At 36.5% G+C, this 21,543-nt stretch overlaps 1 protein-coding gene across 3 annotated transcripts in view; it reads left to right on the top strand.

Annotated features, from left to right (window-relative positions):
• The window catches only part of LOC121388822 (lysine--tRNA ligase-like), a 37,241-nt gene that overhangs the window by 13,174 nt on the left and 2,524 nt on the right, over positions 1-21,543 (top strand). For 2 of the 3 annotated variants that reach the window (XM_041520331.1, XM_041520332.1), the window contains 11 exons: positions 16-109; positions 3,561-3,643; positions 6,702-6,805; positions 7,791-7,916; positions 8,984-9,103; positions 12,274-12,436; positions 15,056-15,223; positions 16,055-16,140; positions 18,075-18,160; positions 19,452-19,578; positions 21,239-21,382. In XM_041520331.1, the coding sequence (XP_041376265.1) occupies positions 16-109; positions 3,561-3,643; positions 6,702-6,805; positions 7,791-7,916; positions 8,984-9,103; positions 12,274-12,436; positions 15,056-15,223; positions 16,055-16,140; positions 18,075-18,160; positions 19,452-19,578; positions 21,239-21,382 (1,301 nt within the window). The remainder of the gene's footprint in view (positions 1-15; positions 110-3,560; positions 3,644-6,701; positions 6,806-7,790; positions 7,917-8,983; positions 9,104-12,273; positions 12,437-15,055; positions 15,224-16,054; positions 16,141-18,074; positions 18,161-19,451; positions 19,579-21,238; positions 21,383-21,543) is intronic. The other variant, XM_041520333.1, reaches the window with a different exon arrangement.

The following is a 21,543-nucleotide window of genomic DNA, read 5'->3' as shown; positions in this document are numbered from 1 at the left end:
TGTGTGTTGTTTCAGGTCGAATCCACGCCAAGCGACTGTCTGGCGCCAAACTGTTGTTTTACGATCTCCGAGGCGAGGGAGTCAAGATTCAGATCATGGCCAATGCCAAGTGAGTTGTGATGGTAACTTAGAGCTATTACTGCTCATCAGTGATCATATGATTTAACAAAATATAACAATGAAATATTTAATTAATACCAGCAGAGAATATAATAGAACATAGAGATGCAGACCTCATCGTTTAAGGGGAGCTATCACTGTCTATTTCATTTCAAGTTATTTTTGTGCTTATATCCAGTTATGGTTCAAGCATGCTGTTCTGTGCACACACCTCAGCTATCTGGGCAGTCTGTCCAAGACAGTGGGTTAGTTTGTTAGTGGTTAGTGAGAGAGAAGAGAGTGTAGTGGTGTTACACCTACCATTTAACCCTTTCAGACTTGTTAACCCATTGTCTTCAAAATGCCCCAGGAATTGATATATTTGACAAAGAATAAATTTACAGATGGTTATTTGATGATAACTTATTTATTATTCATAGTAGAAGACTTGTTCAAGCATATTTGTAAACATAAATTAATTTTCTATGAGAAGTAGTTCAATATTATACATATATACATGTATACAGGTATATTAAAAAAAATCACTGGTTATAAAACTGTATCAAATTTCTATGAAAATGTTTAAATGAATAAAGCCATTTAGAAAATCTCTCCGACTACGTGCAGATCTCAAAAGTGGTATGTCATCTTGAATTCATGATAGTATTTCAGCTAGTGGAATTCCATCGGAATTATCACTGTCACATTCCGATTAAACATCACTATCGCAGTCATTTTCTGTGAAGGCTGTATTATCGAAAATGGATGTCGCCAATGCAGTTAATGGAACAGTTATACCAAATAGGCTGAAACATTCCGAATAAATGAGCACATTCTCACAGCAAACCATGTAACACTTCTACAGGATGTTGTTGTTAGCACTGCCTCTATTGCGCATGTCAACCTGTGACAAATTTGGTGGATTTCCCGTTCTGGAGTCTGAACGGTGGTATATGTTTTTTAAACTGGATTTCCAATTCCATAGTCGGAAAGGGTTACGTCGTTAAAACTTGCTCTGGGTGGGAGCCGGTACCGTGCGAACCCAGTACCTACCAGCCTTATCTATGATGGCTTAACCACGGCACCACCGAGGCCGGTGATCACTCCCCAAGACTGGTTCAAGAAGAGTAATTTTCAGCTCCCCTTAGCATGAGAATTTATATAGTATGAGTAGTAATATCTTAACTGGCTCTTGATAAATTAATCAGGGGAGCAATTGATCACTCCCCTCAATTATTTCATGGTGAGATCTGGAGTTGGGTCATCGTATGGTATTTAAAACTTGCTATTTAACTGAAGCAATCAATGTCTGTTTAACTAAGTTTTTCTTTTCTGTTTTATAGCTGGGTGGTATAATTGAAATTTGAGTTTAAGTATCGATATTGGTATTTTTTGGGTGGTTTACTTCGGTATCATTACCATATTTGGTATTGACACAATAAATGCATGCCTGAGTTAAGGTTCACCTCCTAATTTGATCTAAATAATATTAAATTCCATACATAAGAATTTATACCCAGCCCATTTTGCGTTTGTCAGATATATTTGTTAGTGCTTTACTAAATGGCGGGAAATATTTTTTGATACAGAAATTTTGGTATTTTGAAATTTCCTCCGTACAGACAATTGGTATTGACATTATACCAATACCGGACGGTATGTATGGTATACCGCCAAGTATGTAAAATGTAATTTGGTAAATACTCTTAAGTTTAGGTTTCTTTACTTCTGCTTCATTAAACATACATGTATATTTTACAAACAGAATCTGTAATCTAAAAGGGACTTAAGATTTTGTCTTTCTGTCCGTCTGTTTGTTTGTTTGTCCCACATATAGTTATCCCAGATGTTTTTTGTCACAATGCCTTGAGATATTAAACTGAAATCTTGTGTATAGCTTTATCATGTTCTGTTACAGATCAAGTTTGACTTTCATGGTGATTTATCTAATTTTTGATAAGAGTTATGGCCCATATTATGTATATCTTTATAATGTACTGTTACATATCCAGAGTTCGACAAATCCGCTAGCCCGACGCCCTTGGCTAGTGGTTTTTAAGTTCGGGCTAGTGAAAAAAAAAACCTCTCTCGTTATCGCTCGATCGTGTGGGGTTTTTTTTCTTTCTTTTTTCTTTTTCTCTCGGCTGAAATTTCGTTTAATAAATTTGATTGTGACGTTTGTCATCGAATAATATCAACAAGGCAATCAGTATATAATAATAATCTACTTGAGCTATGTCTGCAAACTGCAGTAACATGCTATCTCTACATTGTCACAGTTACAGCATGCATTGTTTACCTTTCCCTTTCAAGTTTCTGGCACAGGAAATAAGTCTAATGACATGCATGTTTTGATGGGTTAGACACGTCACGTGGTAGTTAATCTCGCACATATGTTTTACGCTAAGAACTTGGAAATCACCAATCGCGACGACAGGTTAATCTCAATCAAGTAAACCCCAGCCATGCTTTGAATTTCAGTGTTTGTTTTATTTACCTATTGTTTTCTAATTTAACACTTTGCTGACATGTGGTTATCGCCAATCAGGAAAACAATTTACTTTAATGGTAACCGCATATGCAATGACTCGGCTTGGCCTATTATGTGTAGCGGTTTGGATAATACGTCACAGCTGCCGATACAAGATAATACCTTTTTGTTCATCGATTAACAACGGATTAGATGTCCCCATTATATTCTTTTGGTATCGGTCTGACACTGGATAATGCCCTGTATTTGAGCAATTGGCATCACCGTTCCTGGCGACATAAATAGAAGGCCCTAAATATATAACCAACTACCAAATAAACTGAACCATCTATTACCGTGTGTCACACTGTTGTACCCTCATTTAAATTTAATTATTTTGATAGTGTCTTTAGATACCAACCAAGAGTTTGCTGAATTATTTTTCCCCGGGGGGAAGGCAAAAGCGAAAACAGGACAATGACGATGGATCACACTTGACAAAAGACCAAACGTACGACACGACAAAAAACTGAAAGTTACAACATGATTTAAGTGTTTGTTTATTTTACTGTTATATTCGTAAATGTGTAATGTTACAAAAATTATATAAAAATACAGTTATAATTGATCAGGAATTTGGGCTAGTGCTTTATCTTGGTGGGCTAATGGTTTTCACAAACCCACTAGCCCTGTGGCTAGTGACTTTTCAAAATATTTGTCATACTCTGCATATCAAGTTTGACTTTCGTTGCAAAATACCAATTTGTTTTATGGAGTTATGGTCCTTGAACTTAGGAGATATTGAGATGAAATTTTTTATATTTCTTTATCATGTACTGTAACTGATCAGATTTATCTTGCATGATGATTTAGCCACTTTTTACAAAGGTATGTCCCTTAAATTTAGGAGATAAAACAATTTGTTGTGTTCAGTAGGAGACGTGTATTGCTTTAGCTGTACTCTCAGAATGCTTGTTATTGTTATTTCCAGATATTACACTTCAGAAGAAGCGTTTGAGGAGATGACAGAGAAAGTTAAGAGAGGTGACATCGTCGGTGTCAAAGGTCGTCCAGGTTTGATGGTGTTCTGCACTTATTAACATGTTTAAAGATGTTTTAAACAATATGAAAGAAAAAAAGAAAGAAATGCTTCATTTAACAATTTACGGGTTTGGAGTTGGTATCTAGACTGGGATCTGAACTCAGTACTTACCAGCCTGTTGACCGATGGCTTAACCACGACCCCACCGAGGCCGGTTTAAACAATATGTGACAAAAATTGCTTGATGGATTCCATACACTCAGTCTGTTTAGTATATTTGCATTGTTATTGGATAGGCATTATCTGCTTGGTAAATAGTGTGAAGAATATTTTCAACAAGTGTTGACATCGACTTTGTACTCATTGACCATGTCTGTTTGGAAATGTTGCATTTACTGGTCATAATGGTTGTTAATATTCTTGTTGTTTTTATAGTAAATGGGACTTTGAAGATGAAAATATTTGATAAATCTCTTTGACTAAGTCTGTGTGGCATATTTGCATTGGGTGGCAACAATTTTCAGACATTTTGAAGTCATTTTAAAACAGTTGGTAATACTTCGATTGTCTTACTGCAGATATAGAAATTATTATAGATATAAGCGTGGGTGTCAATGATTTTAGAAAAATAATGACAGTAGGCATTTTTTTATTGATATAGCAAGAGTAATACATGAAACGTAACTTGAGATTCGTACAATCAGTACAGTGTAATAATTTCAGGCCTTTCCCCAGGAATTTTTTAAGGCGCTTACAAGTTACATTTAAAAAAATTAAAAACAAGTAAAATCGTGAAAAATTGTATTTTATTATCAAATTACCCCCCCTCTCTCTCTCTCTCTCTCTCCATGACTCTCTTTTACACCCGCTCATGAAATATATAATCTTTCTTCCCATCTGTGTGTATGTACATATGAGTATATGTGTGAATATCTTCACTTTCTCTCAACATTCATCTTTCAATCATTATGTTTATATACATCTCTCTCTCTCTCTCTCTCTCTCTCTCTCTCTCTCTCTCTCTCTCTCTCTCTCTCTGTATATATATATGTACATGTCTGTCTTTCTTTTACACCTTCTCATGATAAACTGTTTCTTAACTGATACATTGGTTGTTTCATCCAACATGAGAGAGAAATAATTAGCCTGTCTGACTTCATCGAAGACTTCTTGTTGTACTTGTCTGCCTAAAATATCTACCATCTCTTGAATAATGCACATACTTGTGTATTTTGCATTTCCTCCTATCTGAATGTCTTTCAAGTATTCACATCCCATCTCCATGGTGTGTTCTGTTAATGGAATGAAATTTGTAGTGTGTGGAATTTCCCTTTTCATTAAAAAGTACATGTTCTTCAAATATCCAATAAAAGCCTTTTTCTGTGCACCAACTACATTTTCGAAATTTTGCATGATCCCTCCATCCTTTTTTGAAAGTGATAAAGCCGTTTCACGCTCCACTGCAGTTTTATGCGATTCTGTTTTAACATGTCTCACTAGGCTTTGTCTCACAAAATTAACACAAGGTACATCAACCCAAACACTTTTTCCCACAACTGCTTTCACTGGCCATGTAGAATGTTTCTGACATATATTACAGAACATACCTATTAAAAAATAAAATGACAATATTACTGATCTGGCCGTAGAACATAATCTGAACCTGTAGGCCTATGTATCCTTATTTACAATGAGACCCAAAATGTTACAATTTTTTTTTTTTTAAATTAAAACATCAATAATAAATAATAAATTAAAAATAAAAGAACTAGCCTACGCGCTATTAAAATTAAAAGATCAATAATAATAATAAATAATAAATTAAAAATAAAAGAACTAGCCTACGCGCTTTATGATCGCAAGTATGATATGTGGGTTAAAGTAAGAACGGTAATTTTCTTTCTGTTTAACATTATAAATAAAAACTGCACTTGTATCCATGTTTTTCATTAAAATATATTTTAATATATTGATAAATGCTGGTGTATTTCTGAAGCATTATAATCTGACATCGGTCATTAATTTTAGTAATTAAAACATCGGTGAGACTATTCGTCAAAGTTATGGACATTTGATCGGTTTTCGTTTCTGTTGTAAAATCGTATGGACTGTTTTAAGACAGCCGCGTTAAAATTGTAATTAATAAACTAATGAAATAATTGTAGTAAAAATGTAATAGATATATTATATTTAACCTGTAATATCATCATTTTCAGTGTATGGTTTCATCCAATAAAAAAAAAAATTCCAAGCGGGATCATATCCTGACTTTTGCCGTTTTGCCGTAGCAGCTGATGGCTCTTCGCATTTTCTTTTCTGGGCAATAGATGTTGACTCAGCTCTTGTCGAATTTTCGTCATTTAAAATCAGACTAACTGCGGAAATACTTGTTTGCGTTTGAAAAAAATTAGTAATTATTTTGGTCGATCCGTGACCGTTCATTTTAGCAAATAACAACGTAGTTACGGTTTCGATATGGTAAATATATACCAGGATTAATGGTGACATGTTTTACTCAAGAATTTCACCTTCAAAGATGTTTATTCAATTAATAGGTATTTTCTTTGATTTGTCTTGATGCATAATTCCCAAGCATACAGACATTATTACAACAAGCAGTTATCTGGCGGATTAGTAGTAGCAGATCACCTGTACCACGTGACCAGCACAAGCCCGCCGACAACTAAAACGGTGTGATCAATGGACCTCAAAGTGAACATCTAAAGAATTGCAGAGATACCAAATGGAAGTGTGATAATGTGTGGTGAATGACGTTACGGCTCCATTGTTTTATATACATGTTACAAATTAAGCCGACACGGTTCTGCAGTTAAGGCGCTTACCAGACATGAAGGCGCTTACTTGGCTGGCTAAGGGAGCACGGACCGTGTCGGCTTATCGCTCTAGGGAAACCCCTGAATTTCCTTATTAATTATTATCCATGTTAATTTTAATGCATAACAGCATAACCAAATAAGCTAAGGGAATGAGGATGTCTCATTTGTATGGGTTTTATTAGTAACTCATTTTTATTAAACCACATAGTACTGGATAATAAAACATGTCATGTAATTTTTTTTTTTTTTTTAGGTAAGACGAAGAAAGGCGAGTTGAGCATCATCCCCTCAGAAGTGACGTTGCTGTCCCCGTGCCTGCATCAACTACCACACATGTACTATGGTGTCAAAGACAAGGTAAAACTCTGACTGTTTTTTAACTTGTTATGGCTCCTGATTGCCTAAGCTGTGAGGTGCTATTGCAGGGTTTAAAATGGGCCCAGGAAATTAATTTTTTTCTTTGTATTTTGATTCGGTCTTTTTATGACACCCAATAGCCGATGTGTATTTTTGTGCTGGGGTGTCGTTAACATTCATTCATTCATTCAGGCGAGATGTAGCCCAGTGGTAAAGTGCTCACTTGATACATGGTCGGTTTGGGATCGATCCCCATTGGTGGGCCCATTGGGCTATTTCTCGCTCCAGCCAGCGCACCACGACTGGTACATCAAAGGCCGTGGTATGTGTTATCCTGTCTGCGATGGTGCATATAAAAGATCCCTTGCTGCCAATTGAAAAGAGTAGCCTATGAAGTGGCGACAGTGGGTTTCCTCCTTCAATACCTGTGATCCTTAACCATATGTCTGACACCATATAACCATAAATAAAATGTGTTGAGTGCGTTGTTAAATAAAACATTTCCTTCCTTCCTTTGTTCATTCATTCATTTTGATTTGGGTGTGGGACGTAGCCCATTGGTAAAGCTCTTGCCTGATGCATGATAAGTCAGGGATCGATGGTTGTCAGTGGGCCTTTTGGGCCATTTCTTATTGCAGCCAGTGCACTTAGACTTGCAGATCAAAGGCTGTGGTATGTGTTATCCTGTCTGGGATGGTGCATATAAAAGATCCCTTGCTACTACCACGTCAAAATTGACAAATGTTTAACATCCAATAGCCGATGATCAATAAATCAATGTGCTCTTATGGTGTCGTTAAACAAAACAAACTTTGTTTTTTAACTTCATATTTTGATTAGTGATGGTTTACATACTAAGCTGATTTAAAGTCTTTGCATTTAGTAGACATCAAATTTAATTTTACAAGAATCATGTTTACACAGTAAGTTAATTTACAGTCTTGATTTAGTAGATATAATATTGTGACCAAATTTACATTCACAGGAGACGAGGTTCAGACAGAGGTATCTGGATTTGATCATCAATGAACCCATCCGACAAAAGTTCATCATCCGAGCGAAAATAATAAACTACATCCGGCGATTCTTTGACGAGATGGGATTTCTGGAGGTTGGTTGGTCGCTTGTTCTTACCACATTACTGTGTATTTATTTAGTGTTCTTTACAGTGTGGCCTGAGTTTTCTGATAGTGTAACATGTTGTTACTGAGTGTGTGTGTTTGTAGGTGGAGTTTGGTAAACATCAGCTGAGTTGATGATGAGTGGTTGTGGTAAATGTCGGTTAAGTTGATGAGTGGTTGTGGTAAATGTCAGTTAAGTTGATGAGTGATTGTGGTAAATGTCAGCTGAGTTGATGAGTGGTTGTGGTAAATGTCGGTTGAGTTGATGAGTGGCTGTGGTAAATGTCAGTTGAGTTGATGAGTGGTTGTGGTAAATGTGTTACGTTGATGAGTGGTTGTGGTAAATGCAAGTTGATGATGAGTGTTTGTGGTAAATGTCAGTTGAGTTGATGATGAGTGGTTGTGGTAAATGTCGGTTGAGTTGATGAGTGGTTGTTGTAAATGTCGATTGAGTTGAGTGGTTGTGGTAAATTGAGTTGAGTGGTTGTGGTAAATGTCGGTTGAGTTGATGATGAGTGGTTGTGGTAAATGTCAGTTGAGTTGATGAGTAGTTGTGGTAAATGTCGGTTGAGTTGATGAGTGGTTGTAAATGTCGATTGAGTTGAGTGGTTGTGGTAAATTGAGTTGAGTGGTTGTGGTAAATGTCGGCTGAGTTGATGATGAGTGGTTGTGTTAAATAGCAATTGAGTTGATGAGTGGTTGTGGTAAATGTAAGTTGAGTTGATGAGTAGTTGTGGTAAATGTCAGTTAAGTTGATGAGTGGTTGTGGTAAATAGCAATTGAGTTGATGAGTGGTTGTGGTAAATGTCAGTTGAGTTGAGTAGTTGTGGTAAATGTCAGTTAAGTTGATGAGTGGTTGTGGTAAATGTCAGTTAAGTTGAGTGGTTGTGGTAAATAGCAATTGAGTTGATGAGTGGTTGTGGTAAATAGCAATTGATTTGATGAGTGGTGGTAAATAGCAATTGAGTTGATGAGTGGTTGTGGTAAATAGCAATTGAGTTGATGAGTGGTTGTGGTAAATGTCGGTTGAGTTGATGGTGAGTGTTTGTGTTTGTAGGTGGAGACACCAATGATGAACATGATCCCAGGTGGAGCTGCAGCGAAACCCTTTGTGACATTTCACAACGACTTGAACATGAAACTGTTCATGAGAGTCGCCCCTGAACTCTATCTCAAGGTAATAACATGAAACTGTACATGAGAGTCTCCCCTGAACTCTGTCTCAATGTAATAACATGAAACTGTTCATGAGGGTCGCCCCTGAACTCTATCTCAAGGTAATAACATGAAACTGTACATGAGGGTCGCCCCTGAACTCTGTCTCAAGGTAATAACATGAAACTGTACATGAGAGTCTCCCCTGAACTCTATCTCAAGGTAATAACATGAAACTGTTCATGAGAGTCGCCCCTGAACTCTATCTCAAGTTAATAACATGAAACTGTACATGAAAGTCTCCCCTGAACTCTATCTCAAGGTAATAACATGAAACTGTACATGAAAGTCTCCCCTGAACTCTATCTCAAGGTAATAACATGAAACTGTACACGAGGGTCGCCCCTGAACTCTATCTCACGGTAATAACATGAAACTGTACATGAAAGTCTCCCCTGAACTCTGTCTCAAGGTAATAACATGAAACTGTACATGAGTCTCCCCTGAACTCTATCTCAAGGTAATAACATCAAACTGTACATGAGTCTCCCCTGAACTCTATCTCAAGGTAATAACATGAAACTGTTCATGAGAGTCGCCCCTGAACTCTATCTCAAGGTAATAACATGAAACTGTACATGAAAGTCTCCCCTGAACTCTATCTCAAGGTAATAACATCAAACTGTACATGAGTCTCCCCTGAACTCTATCTCAAGGTAATAACATCAAACTGTACATGAGTCTCCCCTGAACTCTATCTCAAGGTAATAACATGAAACTGTTCATGAGAGTCGCCCCTGAACTCTGTCTCAAGGTAATAACATGAAACTGTACATGAGAGTCTCCCCTGAACTCTGTCTCAAGGTAATAACATGAAACTGTACATGAGGGTCGCCCCTAAACTCTATCTCAAGGTAATAACATGAAACTGTACATGAGGGTCGCCCCTGAACTCTATCTCAAGGTAATAACATGAAACTGTACATGAAAGTCTCCCCTGAACTCTGTCTCAAGGTAATAACATGAAACTGTACATGAGTCTCCCCTGAACTCTATCTCAAGGTAATAACATCAAACTGTACATGAGTCTCCCCTGAACTCTATCTCAAGGTAATAACATGAAACTGTTCATGAGAGTCTCCCCTGAACTCTATCTCAAGGTAATAACATGAAACTGTACATGAAAGTCTCCCCTGAACTCTATCTCAAGGTAATAACATCAAACTGTACATGAGTCTCCCCTGAACTCTATCTCAAGGTAATAACATGAAACTGTTCATGAGAGTCGCCCCTGAACTCTATCTCAAGGTAATAACATGAAACTGTACATGAGAGTCTCCCCTGAACTCTGTCTCAAGGTAATAACATGAAACTGTACATGAGAGTCTCCCCTGAACTCTGTCTCAAGGTAATAACATGAAACTGTACATGAGGGTCGCCCCTGAACTCTATCTCAAGGTAATAACATGAAACTGTACATGAGGGTCGCCCCTGAACTCTATCTCAAGGTAATAACATGAAACTGTACATGAAAGTCTCCCCTGAACTCTATCTCAAGGTAATAACATGAAACTGTACATGAGAGTCTCCCCTGAACTCTATCTCAAGGTAATAACATCAAACTGTACATGAGTCTCCCCTGAACTCTATCTCAAGGTAATAACATGAAACTGTTCATGAGAGTCGCCCCTGAACTCTATCTCAAGGTAATAACATGAAACTGTTCATGAGGGTCGCCCCTGAACTCTATCTCAAGGTAACACCACTTTTATAACCTATGTTGAGATATTTCAAGGTAATACAACTGTATAATGTTCATTAGTGAACTAATGTTAATGTTAGTCCGTAGTTTCATGTCCTTATTCATACTTACATAATAAGAACTGTTTGTAAAAAAAATTGTAAATTTACTGATGTATAACAATCATGTAGCTATGTTATACAATTTTATATTAAATTTCTGACTGTTACACATTGATAAATTCACCAAAAAAAAGTACAAACAATTCTTAAAATTACAAATAGCATAAATTATGTTGTTAAAAATGCGCATAAATCAATTTCTAACATCCTTTCCATGTTTTACGTAATAATGACAGCCTTGTTAACCACCTGCATGTGAAGAAATGTAGAGATTGTCCGTGTTCCAGCCTTGTTGCCAGAATGTCACAACGTGTGCATGTGAAGAAATGTAGAGATTGTCCGTGTTTCAGATGCTTGTTGCCAGAATGTCACAACGTGTGCATGTGAAGAAATGTAGAGATTGTCCGTGTTTCAGATGCTTGTTGCCAGAATGTCACAACGTGTGCATGTGAAGAAATGTAGAGATTGTCCGTGTTTCAGATGCTTGTTGCCAGAATGTCACAACGTGTGCATGTGAAGAAATGTAGAGATTGTCCCCCTGTGTTTCAGATGCTTGTTGCCAGAATGTCACAACGTGTGCATGTGAAGAAATGTAGAGATTGTCCGTGTTTCAGATGCTTGTTGCCAGAATGTCACAACGTGTGCATGTGAAGAAATGTAGAGATTGTCCGTGTTTCAGATGCTTGTTGCCAGAATGTCACAACGTGTGCATGTGAAGAAATGTAGAGATTGTCCGTGTTTCAGATGCTTGTTGCCAGAATGTCACAACGTGTGCATGTGAAGAAATGTAGAGATTGTCCGTGTTTCAGATGCTTGTTGCCAGAATGTCACAACGTGTGCATGTGAAGAAATGTAGAGATTGTCCGTGTTTCAGATGCTTGTTGCCAGAATGTCACAACGTGTGCATGTGAAGAAATGTAGAGATTGTCCGTGTTTCAGATGCTTGTTGCCAGAATGTCACAACGTGTGCATGTGAAGAAATGTAGAGATTGTCCGTGTTTCAGATGCTTGTTGCCAGAATGTCACAACGTGTGCATGTGAAGAAATGTAGAGATTGTCCGTGTTTCAGATGCTTGTTGCCAGAATGTCACAACGTGTGCATGTGAAGAAATGTAGAGATTGTCCGTGTTTCAGATGCTTGTTGCCAGAATGTCACAACGTGTGCATGTGAAGAAATGTAGAGATTGTCCGTGTTTCAGATGCTTGTTGCCAGAATGTCACAACGTGTGCATGTGAAGAAATGTAGAGATTGTCCGTGTTTCAGATGCTTGTTGCCAGAATGTCACAACGTGTGCATGTGAAGAAATGTAGAGATTGTCCGTGTTTCAGATGCTTGTTGTTGGAGGCATAGACCGGGTGTACGAGATCGGCAAACAGTTCCGCAACGAGGGCATTGACATGACGCACAACCCCGAGTTCACGACGTGTGAGTTCTACATGGCGTACGCTGACTACAATGACCTCATGACTATAACAGAATCCCTGCTGTCAGGTGACTTTATAGAGGATACTCCCCGAGTGTCTTGTGATATCATAATTTTATCATATACAAAATAGACTTAACTGCAACATCTGACAAAACACATTCATTAGCCGTCAGGCATGGCAATAGTAATTATTTACTATCTCAACTTTGAATATCACTAGCCATGGGAGTGGGGCTACCATAATCTAGAAGCTCTGTCTTACTATTATAGTAACACGGACAATTCTGACTGTGCAATAATATAATATTTTATTGAACATACGTGTGATACAAAATATTGCATGCGTATTACCTGTTCACCTGAACGATGTCATGCCCCTAGCCAAGAATGACATCATTTTCCATAAAATTCAACCAACTTTCCTAGAGGAAGTAAGTTGTGTTATTTAATTAAACTTTTGTTAATCATAATATACAAAGGTGGTATGTAATAAATACAGAACCACATACCAGTTGTTTTGCCATGTTATATATTACACTCATTCATACTGCGCAAGATTTATACCATGAGATTGCATACTATAAATTTGTGCAACAAATGACATGGCTTCGAATTAGTTTCACATGCTTATATACCACTAAGATTTCGAGCAACTGACATGGCAAAACAACTGGCATATGGTTCTGTCTATTTGTTATACATCTGTATATCTGTTCCAATCAAATTGCTTCATTTATGCCATGTGATCAAATGATTAATTACCAATCTTGCACATAAAAAGCAATATTGGATGCACATGCAGCAATTGCACTTTGCTACATTAAAGTGACATTGTTCTTATTTGTTTACATTTCTGGGCAGCACTAAAACTCTGAGTTCATAAATGCCACAAAAAAAAATAAAAAAAAATAAAAGGATGTTAGAAAAATATTGAAACTGAAATGTAGGTACAGCAATAATTTAGTTTTTTGTTCATAAACCTTCAGATGGAGATTGTAGTTCAATAAAAAAAAGAGTCTTTATAAAATTACACAACAAATGGTCAACAATATCTTGTTTTATTTGACATGTTTATTTACTAGAGTGTTAATTGTAGGGATGGTGAAATATCTGTTTTATTTGACATGTTTATTTACTAGTTTGTTACCGTATATCTTCGCCTGTAAGTCGATCTCGGCTATAAGTCGAGTCCCTAATTTCAAGCCCTGAAAATGTATTTTTTTTATTGACCCGTTTATAAGTCGACCCATGAAAAACAACATATAAATATTGAAGTATGTCTTATTTTCAGCACATGAGAACAATAATGTACAATATTTGAAGAAAAGAAAATTATTTTACAAACTTCTGTTTTCACGTTTTGTACATCGCAATATAATCAGTCTATTCCAATCAAACTATCATTATTACATAGCATCAAAACTAAATATTCCCTTAGTAGAGAGTGAAAGCTGTTTGACTGTTACTGTATGGCACTGTACAGATGGTTTTGTGCACAGACAACAACTTTATTTATAAACACTGACAACAGATCACTACGATAAAACTGAAAGTATCACGTTTTGCCGCCATATTAATACATGTAAGGAGGATAACTCTGGAAAGTACACTGGTTTTTGTACCAAATGATGTCTGTCCCTATTGCTCTAGTGAACTACAGAGATCAGTCTATTTTAAGGGAAAGCTCAGTAATATTCATGAAGTTAATCACCGGCAAAACATTTGTTTGAACAACCATTAATGCCAGTGACCAGATTTCAAAATAAACTCAGGCAACATGTAGTTAGTATTGTTTACATTTTTGCTATTAGACTAGTGATGACTGTTAATTTAACTAAGTGGACTGTTGTCTTGGCATGTGAGTGAGATCGCACACCTTTTCGCATAACCAAAACCGTTCTAATGCCAAAAAAAAAGGTTATAAAAAATAAATGTTAAATTAACATATTTGAGTATAAATACATGACATACTTCAACAATAAAACTTGTAAAATAATCCCCAAAACTACTATTTTTTGGTGAATTTTTTTTACCCTCTTATAAGTCGACCCCCCAAGTTATAAAATAATTTTTGGGTGAAAAAAATTCAACTTATAGGCGAAGATATACGGTAATTGCAGGAATGGTGAAATATGTGTTTTATTTAACATGTTTATTTACTAGTTTGTTAATTGCAGGAATGGTGAAATATCTGTTTTATTTGACATGTTTATTTACTAGTTGTTAATTGTAGGGATGGTGAAATATGTTTTATTTGACATGTTTATTTACTAGTTTGTTAATTGTAGGGATGGTGAAATATCTGTTTTATTTCACATGTTTATTTACTAGTTGTTAATTGTAGGGATGGTGAAATATGTGTTTTATTTGACATGTTTATTTACTAGTTTGTTAATTGCAGGAATGGTGAAATATCTGTTTTATTTCACATGTTTATTTACTAGTTGTTAATTGTAGGGATGGTGAAATATCTGTTTTATTTGACATGTTTATTTACTAGTTTGTTAATTGTAGGGATGGTGAAATATCTGTTTTATTTGACATGTTTATTTACTAGTTTGTTAATTGTAGGGATGGTGAAATATCTGTTTTATTTGACATGTTTATTTACTAGTTGTTAATTGTAGGGATGGTGAAATATCTGTTTTATTTGACATGTTTATTTACTAGTTTGTTAATTGCAGGAATGGTGAAATATCTGTTTGGCTCATACAAGGTGACATTTCATCCAGACGGTTCTGAAGGGATAGAAATAGATTTCACGCCTCCGTTCAAGAGAATAAGTCTGATCAAGGACCTTGAGGTTGCCACGGGAACAGAGTTCCCTGATCCCACGACCTTTGACACACCAGGTGAATAAAACATTTAACACAGTAAAATCAACAGATCTCTGCGATAGACATTTTGTAGTTCATTTTTGTCACTTAAACCAGAAAGATATTTTAAAAAGGTTCAAAGTGTGCATTACTGTCAGTTCATTTTTGTGCACAACTTTTTCTTTTCCAATGGTGGCGATAGCAGCGTCGGCTTCATCAACTTTAGCATTTAGATCAGTTTCTTGTGAACTGTAACTAGCTCAAAGCATCTTGGTTTATATACGGGGCAGGACGTAGCCTAGTGGTCAAGCACTCGTCTGATGCGCAGTCTGTTTCTCGTTCCAACCAGTGTCCCACGACTGGTATATCAAAGGCCGTGGTGTGTGCTATCATGTCTATGTGATGGCGCATATAGAAGATCCTTTGCTACTAATGAAAAAATGGAGTGGGTTTCCTCTCTAAGACTATATGTCAAAATTACCAATGCTTGCTATCCAATAGCTGATGATTAATAAATCAGTTTGCTCTAGTGTTGTCGTTAAACAAAACAAACTTTAAGTTGGTTTATAGTTACACCTATGGATGTTCATCACCGGAAAAATTTATGATCAGTGACACATTCAATTCCCACAAATAAAAAGAACTCTGTAATAAACTAAACAAACATGAATTTTTTATGTAATAAAAAGTTCTAGATAAAATCATTTACATGACAAAATAGTTATAAAATATTTTAATGTAATGAAATTCTGTTTTATCCTTCATGGAAAGAGAAAGTAGTTTATATATGATGTCAGATTTTGATGATCGGTCCAGTGTTGCTGAAAGACTGCACAAAATGTGTTCAATGTACTGGATGTGTTTCAGAAACGAGGAAGTTTTTCGATGACCTGTGTCTAAAGCATGGCGTGGAATGCACCAGTCCCAGAACGACGACTCGTCTCCTTGACAAGGTTTGTCCTTAGCCTTTCACTAGTGGTAACACGCTCGCCTCCTTGACAAGGTTTGTCCTTAGCCTTTCACTAGTGGTAACACGCTCGCCTCCTTGACAAGGTTTGTCCTTAGCCTTTCACTAGTGGTAACACGCTCGCATCATGTGCGGTCAGTCTAGGATCGAGCACCGTCGGTGGACCCTTTGGGCTATTTCTCGTTCCAGCCAGTGCACGATGACTAGTATATCAAAGGCAGTGGTATGTGCTACCCTGTCTGTGGAATGGTGCATATAAAAGATCCGACCGGCCTCGGTGGCGTCATGGTTAGGCCATTGGTCTACAGGCTGGTAGGTACTGGGTTCGGATCCCAGTTGAGGCATGGGATTTTTAATCCAGATACCGACTCCAAAACCTGAGTGAGTGCTCCGCAAGGCTCAATGGGTAGGTATAAACCACTTGCACCGACCAGTGATTCATAACTGGTTCAACAAAGGCCATGGTTTGTGCTATCCTGACTGTGGGAAGCGCAAATAAAAGATTTCTTTGATGCCTGTTGTAAAAGAGTAGCCTATGTGGCGACAGCGGGTTTCCTCTTAAAACAGTGTCAGAATGACCATATGTTTGACGTCCAATAGCCGATGATAAGATAAAAAAATCAATGTGCTCTAGTGGCGTCGTTCAATAAAACAAACTTTACTTTATAAGAGATCCATTGCTACTAATGGGGAAAAAAGATAGCAAGGTTTCCTTTAAGACTATTTGTCAGAATAGCCGAATGTTTGACATCCAATAGCCAATGATTAATAAATCTAGTGGTGTCGTTAAACAAAACAAACTTTAACTTTGCTAAACTATAGTGTGAGAAAGAAATATGGGAACACTTGTAGACTGTGTGTTAAATTCACTTCCAAAATACAATATATACTGACGTCCAAAAGAATCTTTACAAGGCTTGAAATTGTATTGCAGAAAACCAACAAAGCGTATGGCGGGAAATGAAAGTAGGATGAAGTTCAACATCTATCCGTCACACTGCACTTTGAGATACGTGCAAAGTGTGTGTATGGTGGTTTCTAAATTAGTTCTTTTTGACAGCTGACAACATCAAAAACATTTCACCTCAAATCAATTGAAATACGAAGCTTCAATTAGAAGAATATGACTTGAAATGCTTTTTTCAATATCCACAACTCTTCAGCAGCGGCCATTAACATAGCTGCATTAAAAAAAAAACTGTTTGCCCAAATTATAAGATCTAAAACCTCTACGATGGTCATTAGTGGCAGCATTTTGCTAATGAATAAACAAAAGAAAAGATATAATTGTGGTTAAAGGCTTATTGTCACAGACCACTGACCTATTACATGGCCTAACAAAGTATTAATAAAAATGTATATATTTGATTTGTCCGTAAATGTACTTTATTCAACCATCTACGCAACCACCATACTCCACTTATTAATGATATTTTGTAAAAATAATTGAATTATGGCAATGGTCCATAATTAAAAAGCTAACATTGCTGAGAGGGTTGACATGAATTTTACTCCATTATGGTGTAGTTAAAGTGATGCAATAGCTAGATTTGGTCTGTAAACATAATTTTGATTTATTATTAATTTTTAGAGAAATAAAGTTCTTAAATCTGTGACAGTATGCCTTTAAAACAAGCTTGTTTTCCAGCATTCATAGGTTTTACTGGTCAGACTTTGTTGCTTTTATGTTGATGCGATATTCAACTATTTTATCCCGAAGATTTATCAGTTTTTGTTGGTGACAGTTTTTATTTTACTGCAACGTAGTTTCATGACCTTGATTAATATATTCTGTGTGCTCTAGTAGCGTTGTTAAAAAAAAACAAAAAAAAAACTCTAACTTTCATTAATATAATGCCTTGGATGTTTGATGAATGACTACTTTAAAGCCTGTGATATTTAGATTTTTTGTGGTTTCAGTTGGTTGGAGATTTCCTGGAAGAGAAGATAATCAACCCAGCTTTCATCATTGATCACCCTCAGATTATGAGTCCACTGGCCAAATGGTTCGTTTCCTTTAAATCACATTTTCCTTCTTTTTTTCTTTTTTTTTAAGTTAAGGGAGTGGATATATACACACAACATGTGTACTCATTCACCGTGTATTATATGGGTGACTGTGTATAATTAACCTTTAAACTACTGGATTAATTTTTGACAAAAACCACGTTGAGTGGGTACAAGTTTATAATTTTTACTGAAATATATTCACTTAAATGTTTTATAAATACATAAAATAAAGTTCATATATGAATTGGTAAGTATTATTTTCGTGGGTACCCATATTTGTAATTTTTATGATATTTTAGATCAGTTAATGGTCGATTAAAATTTAGCAAAAAGGTGGCCAGCTGTCCAGTATTTATGTCCATTATTCCTGATAACAGTGGGGGTTTTACCAGAATTTAAAAAAAACCACAAACTCCAATTCACATTGCAATATTTAGTGATTTTCATTGGCGGTAAAATGATCAAATTTATTATCAAATTAGCTGTCACAATCAACTATCGATCACTGAAACTGACAGTCACATGCCACCATTGTTGTCAAGTGAAAATACTTGCCGAAAACCATTTTTTTAACTCAAAATTACAAGCTATTTTCCACTGAAAAACACCAAACAAAAGCTAGCATGCTGTAAACTAAACTGTTTCCTGTTAAGAAGAAAAAAAATTCAGTGAGTGTCGTGTGCAAAACGGCGGGAAATATGAATTGGGGAATGCACTGTATACAGTGCCCAGTATATTGACTGGCGTGATGTCGGGCGAGATATCTCGCCTGCAGTAGTCAGAAGGTTAAAGGAGTTGGATGTATACATGTACCTGTGTTTTCACACAACATGTGTACACATTCACTGTGTATTATATGGTTGACTGTGTATAATTAAAGAGTGCCGTAGAAAAAAAAACATTTTCAGTGAGTGTCGTGTGCAAAATGGTGGGAAATATGAATTGGGGAATGCACTGTATACAGTGCCCAGTATATTGACTGGCATGACGTCGGGCGAGATATCTTGCCTGCAGTAGTCTAAAGGAGTGTATTATATGGTTGACTGTGTATAATTAAAGAGTGCCGTAGCACTGAATACAGGGCTAGCTCTGGGTGAGCAAAACATTTTGCCAAATTGTCTGTTAAACTTGTCAGTTATTTTCTCAAATATGTCAATTATTCCCAGAAATTATTTCAGCAAAATAAAATTCGCCAACTGCTTTAAAAATTTGCAATTGGTGAATTTGGACGAGTGCCAGAGCTAGCCCAAGAATAAATAGACTGTTTTACCTCTCTTCACTATCCAGGCACCGGTCCATACCAGGTTTAACCGAGAGGTTTGAACTGTTTGTAATGAAGAAAGAAGTATGCAATGCGTACACAGAATTGAACGACCCGGTGGTTCAAAGAGAGCGATTCCAACAACAGGCCAAGGTAAACTGCGAATCTTACAATTACCAAACGTCCATCTTTAGGTACCACGCCACCTTTCTTGTTGTTCTTTTGTGCAGCAGCTTAATATAGTCCAGTTTAGGAAATGGGTCTTTATTGAAAAATTAGTATAAGATACATAAATGATGTCAAATCTTTCTTTGATAATTACAAATAGGCTGACGTTTGTAGCATTTAAATAACCCAGTTGTTTGACATGATTTGTTATTGTTAATGAAGGAACTGTCCTGATTTTGCTGCCATTATAAGATATTTCCAACTAATACATCTTTTTTTATGACTAAAATGATACTTTTAGGCTTTCTGCCAGAAAATAACAAGTTAACAGATCAAATATAGAGGATAATAAACAAGTTACCAGTTATTATAAAATTTATGACCCGAATGAAATAGTTTTCACTTGTTAAAAGCTCGTGACAAGTGAAAATTATTTCATGAGGGACATAAATTTGATAATAACTGGTACCGTGTTTATTATTCTATTTATTACCCCAGCTATTTGGGTTTTTTTTAAAGCCTCTGTTTTTGACATAGCCTACATCAGCTACACGTCCATATACATAGAAACGATGTAAACTACTTTACTGTTCTGGGTATTGCTTTAACTTTGTTCATAGATAATTTTTAAAACCCAAAGTTCTGTAAAAAAAATAATAAAAAAATGAATTGCATTAAACTACCATTTTATTACAAGTTAACACTGAAACCAGAAAGACATAAATGCAAACGCATTAAGTACTGTTAAGATGATTGGTTTGTTGGCATCAAGTCGTCCAATAGTAGTGTGATTTTTATTTTCCCCATTATGAGTGCCTGCTGTGGTAATAATTGCCCCTACTAGGTGGTTAGAGGGTGTAAATGTTTTGAAACTGGACACAACATTTCATGTGCTTTGACAGATGTTAAACAGCAGTTCTCTTACTGTCATCTGTCTAAAAATTATGAAAATATATCCATTTCTTTTCCAAGATTTTAGGGTACATAATTTTATCCTCCATACCAGCTGCTCCATACCCTCTGGCAAAAATTCAGACTTTAAACCATGTTCTTGTTTAGAATGTCAGCAGTGTTCGAAATAAGCACTTGTCCGTTTGTCCCGACGAGTGAAAATCTGCTCGGAGAAGCAAAATGGGCCTCAGTGGTTGTCCAGTAGACACGTAAACATTTTCAATAAAGTTTAATTCTGAGCAATCAAAAATATTGTCCTTGTACTTGAATAAAACAAAACATTTATTTGGACAAGTGAAAATATTGGTGGACAAGTAGATTTCTAGATGTACTTGTCTGGTGGACAAGTGAAAATATTGGTGGACAAGTAGATGTCTAGATGTTCTTGTCTGGTGGATTAATGAAACATTCTGCTTATTTCTATCGCTGATCAGTATGTTTTTGGTTCTCCTAATAACTGTTGTACCGTAAATTTATTTTAATTTTTATTGTAAGTATTACTTTTCCAACGGAGGTGGCAATGGCATCAACTTTGTTTCTCCCAAACTACAAATCCTAAGTCAATGAAACTTGGGTTATAGGTGCACCTATGTTAGTCACAGTGCACCAATTGTTTTTCTGCGTAATTCTTGTTTATATTGTTTTGTGCTATATTCTTGTTTTCATTGATGGTTCTTTGTATTTGTTTGTCCAGGACAAGGCGGCGGGCGATGACGAGGCTATGTACGTAGATGAGAACTTCTGTACGGCTCTAGAGTACGGCCTGCCCCCAACCGCGGGATGGGGTCTCGGAATTGACAGACTGACCATGTTCCTCACAGACTCAAACAACATCAAGGTGGGTGTTCGCCGTGTCACTCTCATCCAAGTGGTGCTGGAGTGTGGTTAAACTCCCATCCAAGTGGTGCTGGGGTGTCGCTAAACTCACATCCAAGTGGTGCTGGGGTGTCGTTAAACTCCCATCCAAGTGGTGCTGGGGTGTCGTTAAACTCCCATCCA

The sequence above is a fragment of the Gigantopelta aegis genome, chromosome 14, assembly GCF_016097555.1.
Source record: "Gigantopelta aegis isolate Gae_Host chromosome 14, Gae_host_genome, whole genome shotgun sequence".
In the NCBI taxonomy this organism is placed as follows: Eukaryota; Metazoa; Mollusca; class Gastropoda; order Neomphalida; family Peltospiridae; genus Gigantopelta; species Gigantopelta aegis.
Note: the sequence above shows the minus strand (reverse complement) of the source record. Positions and strands in the feature narration are given on the sequence as shown.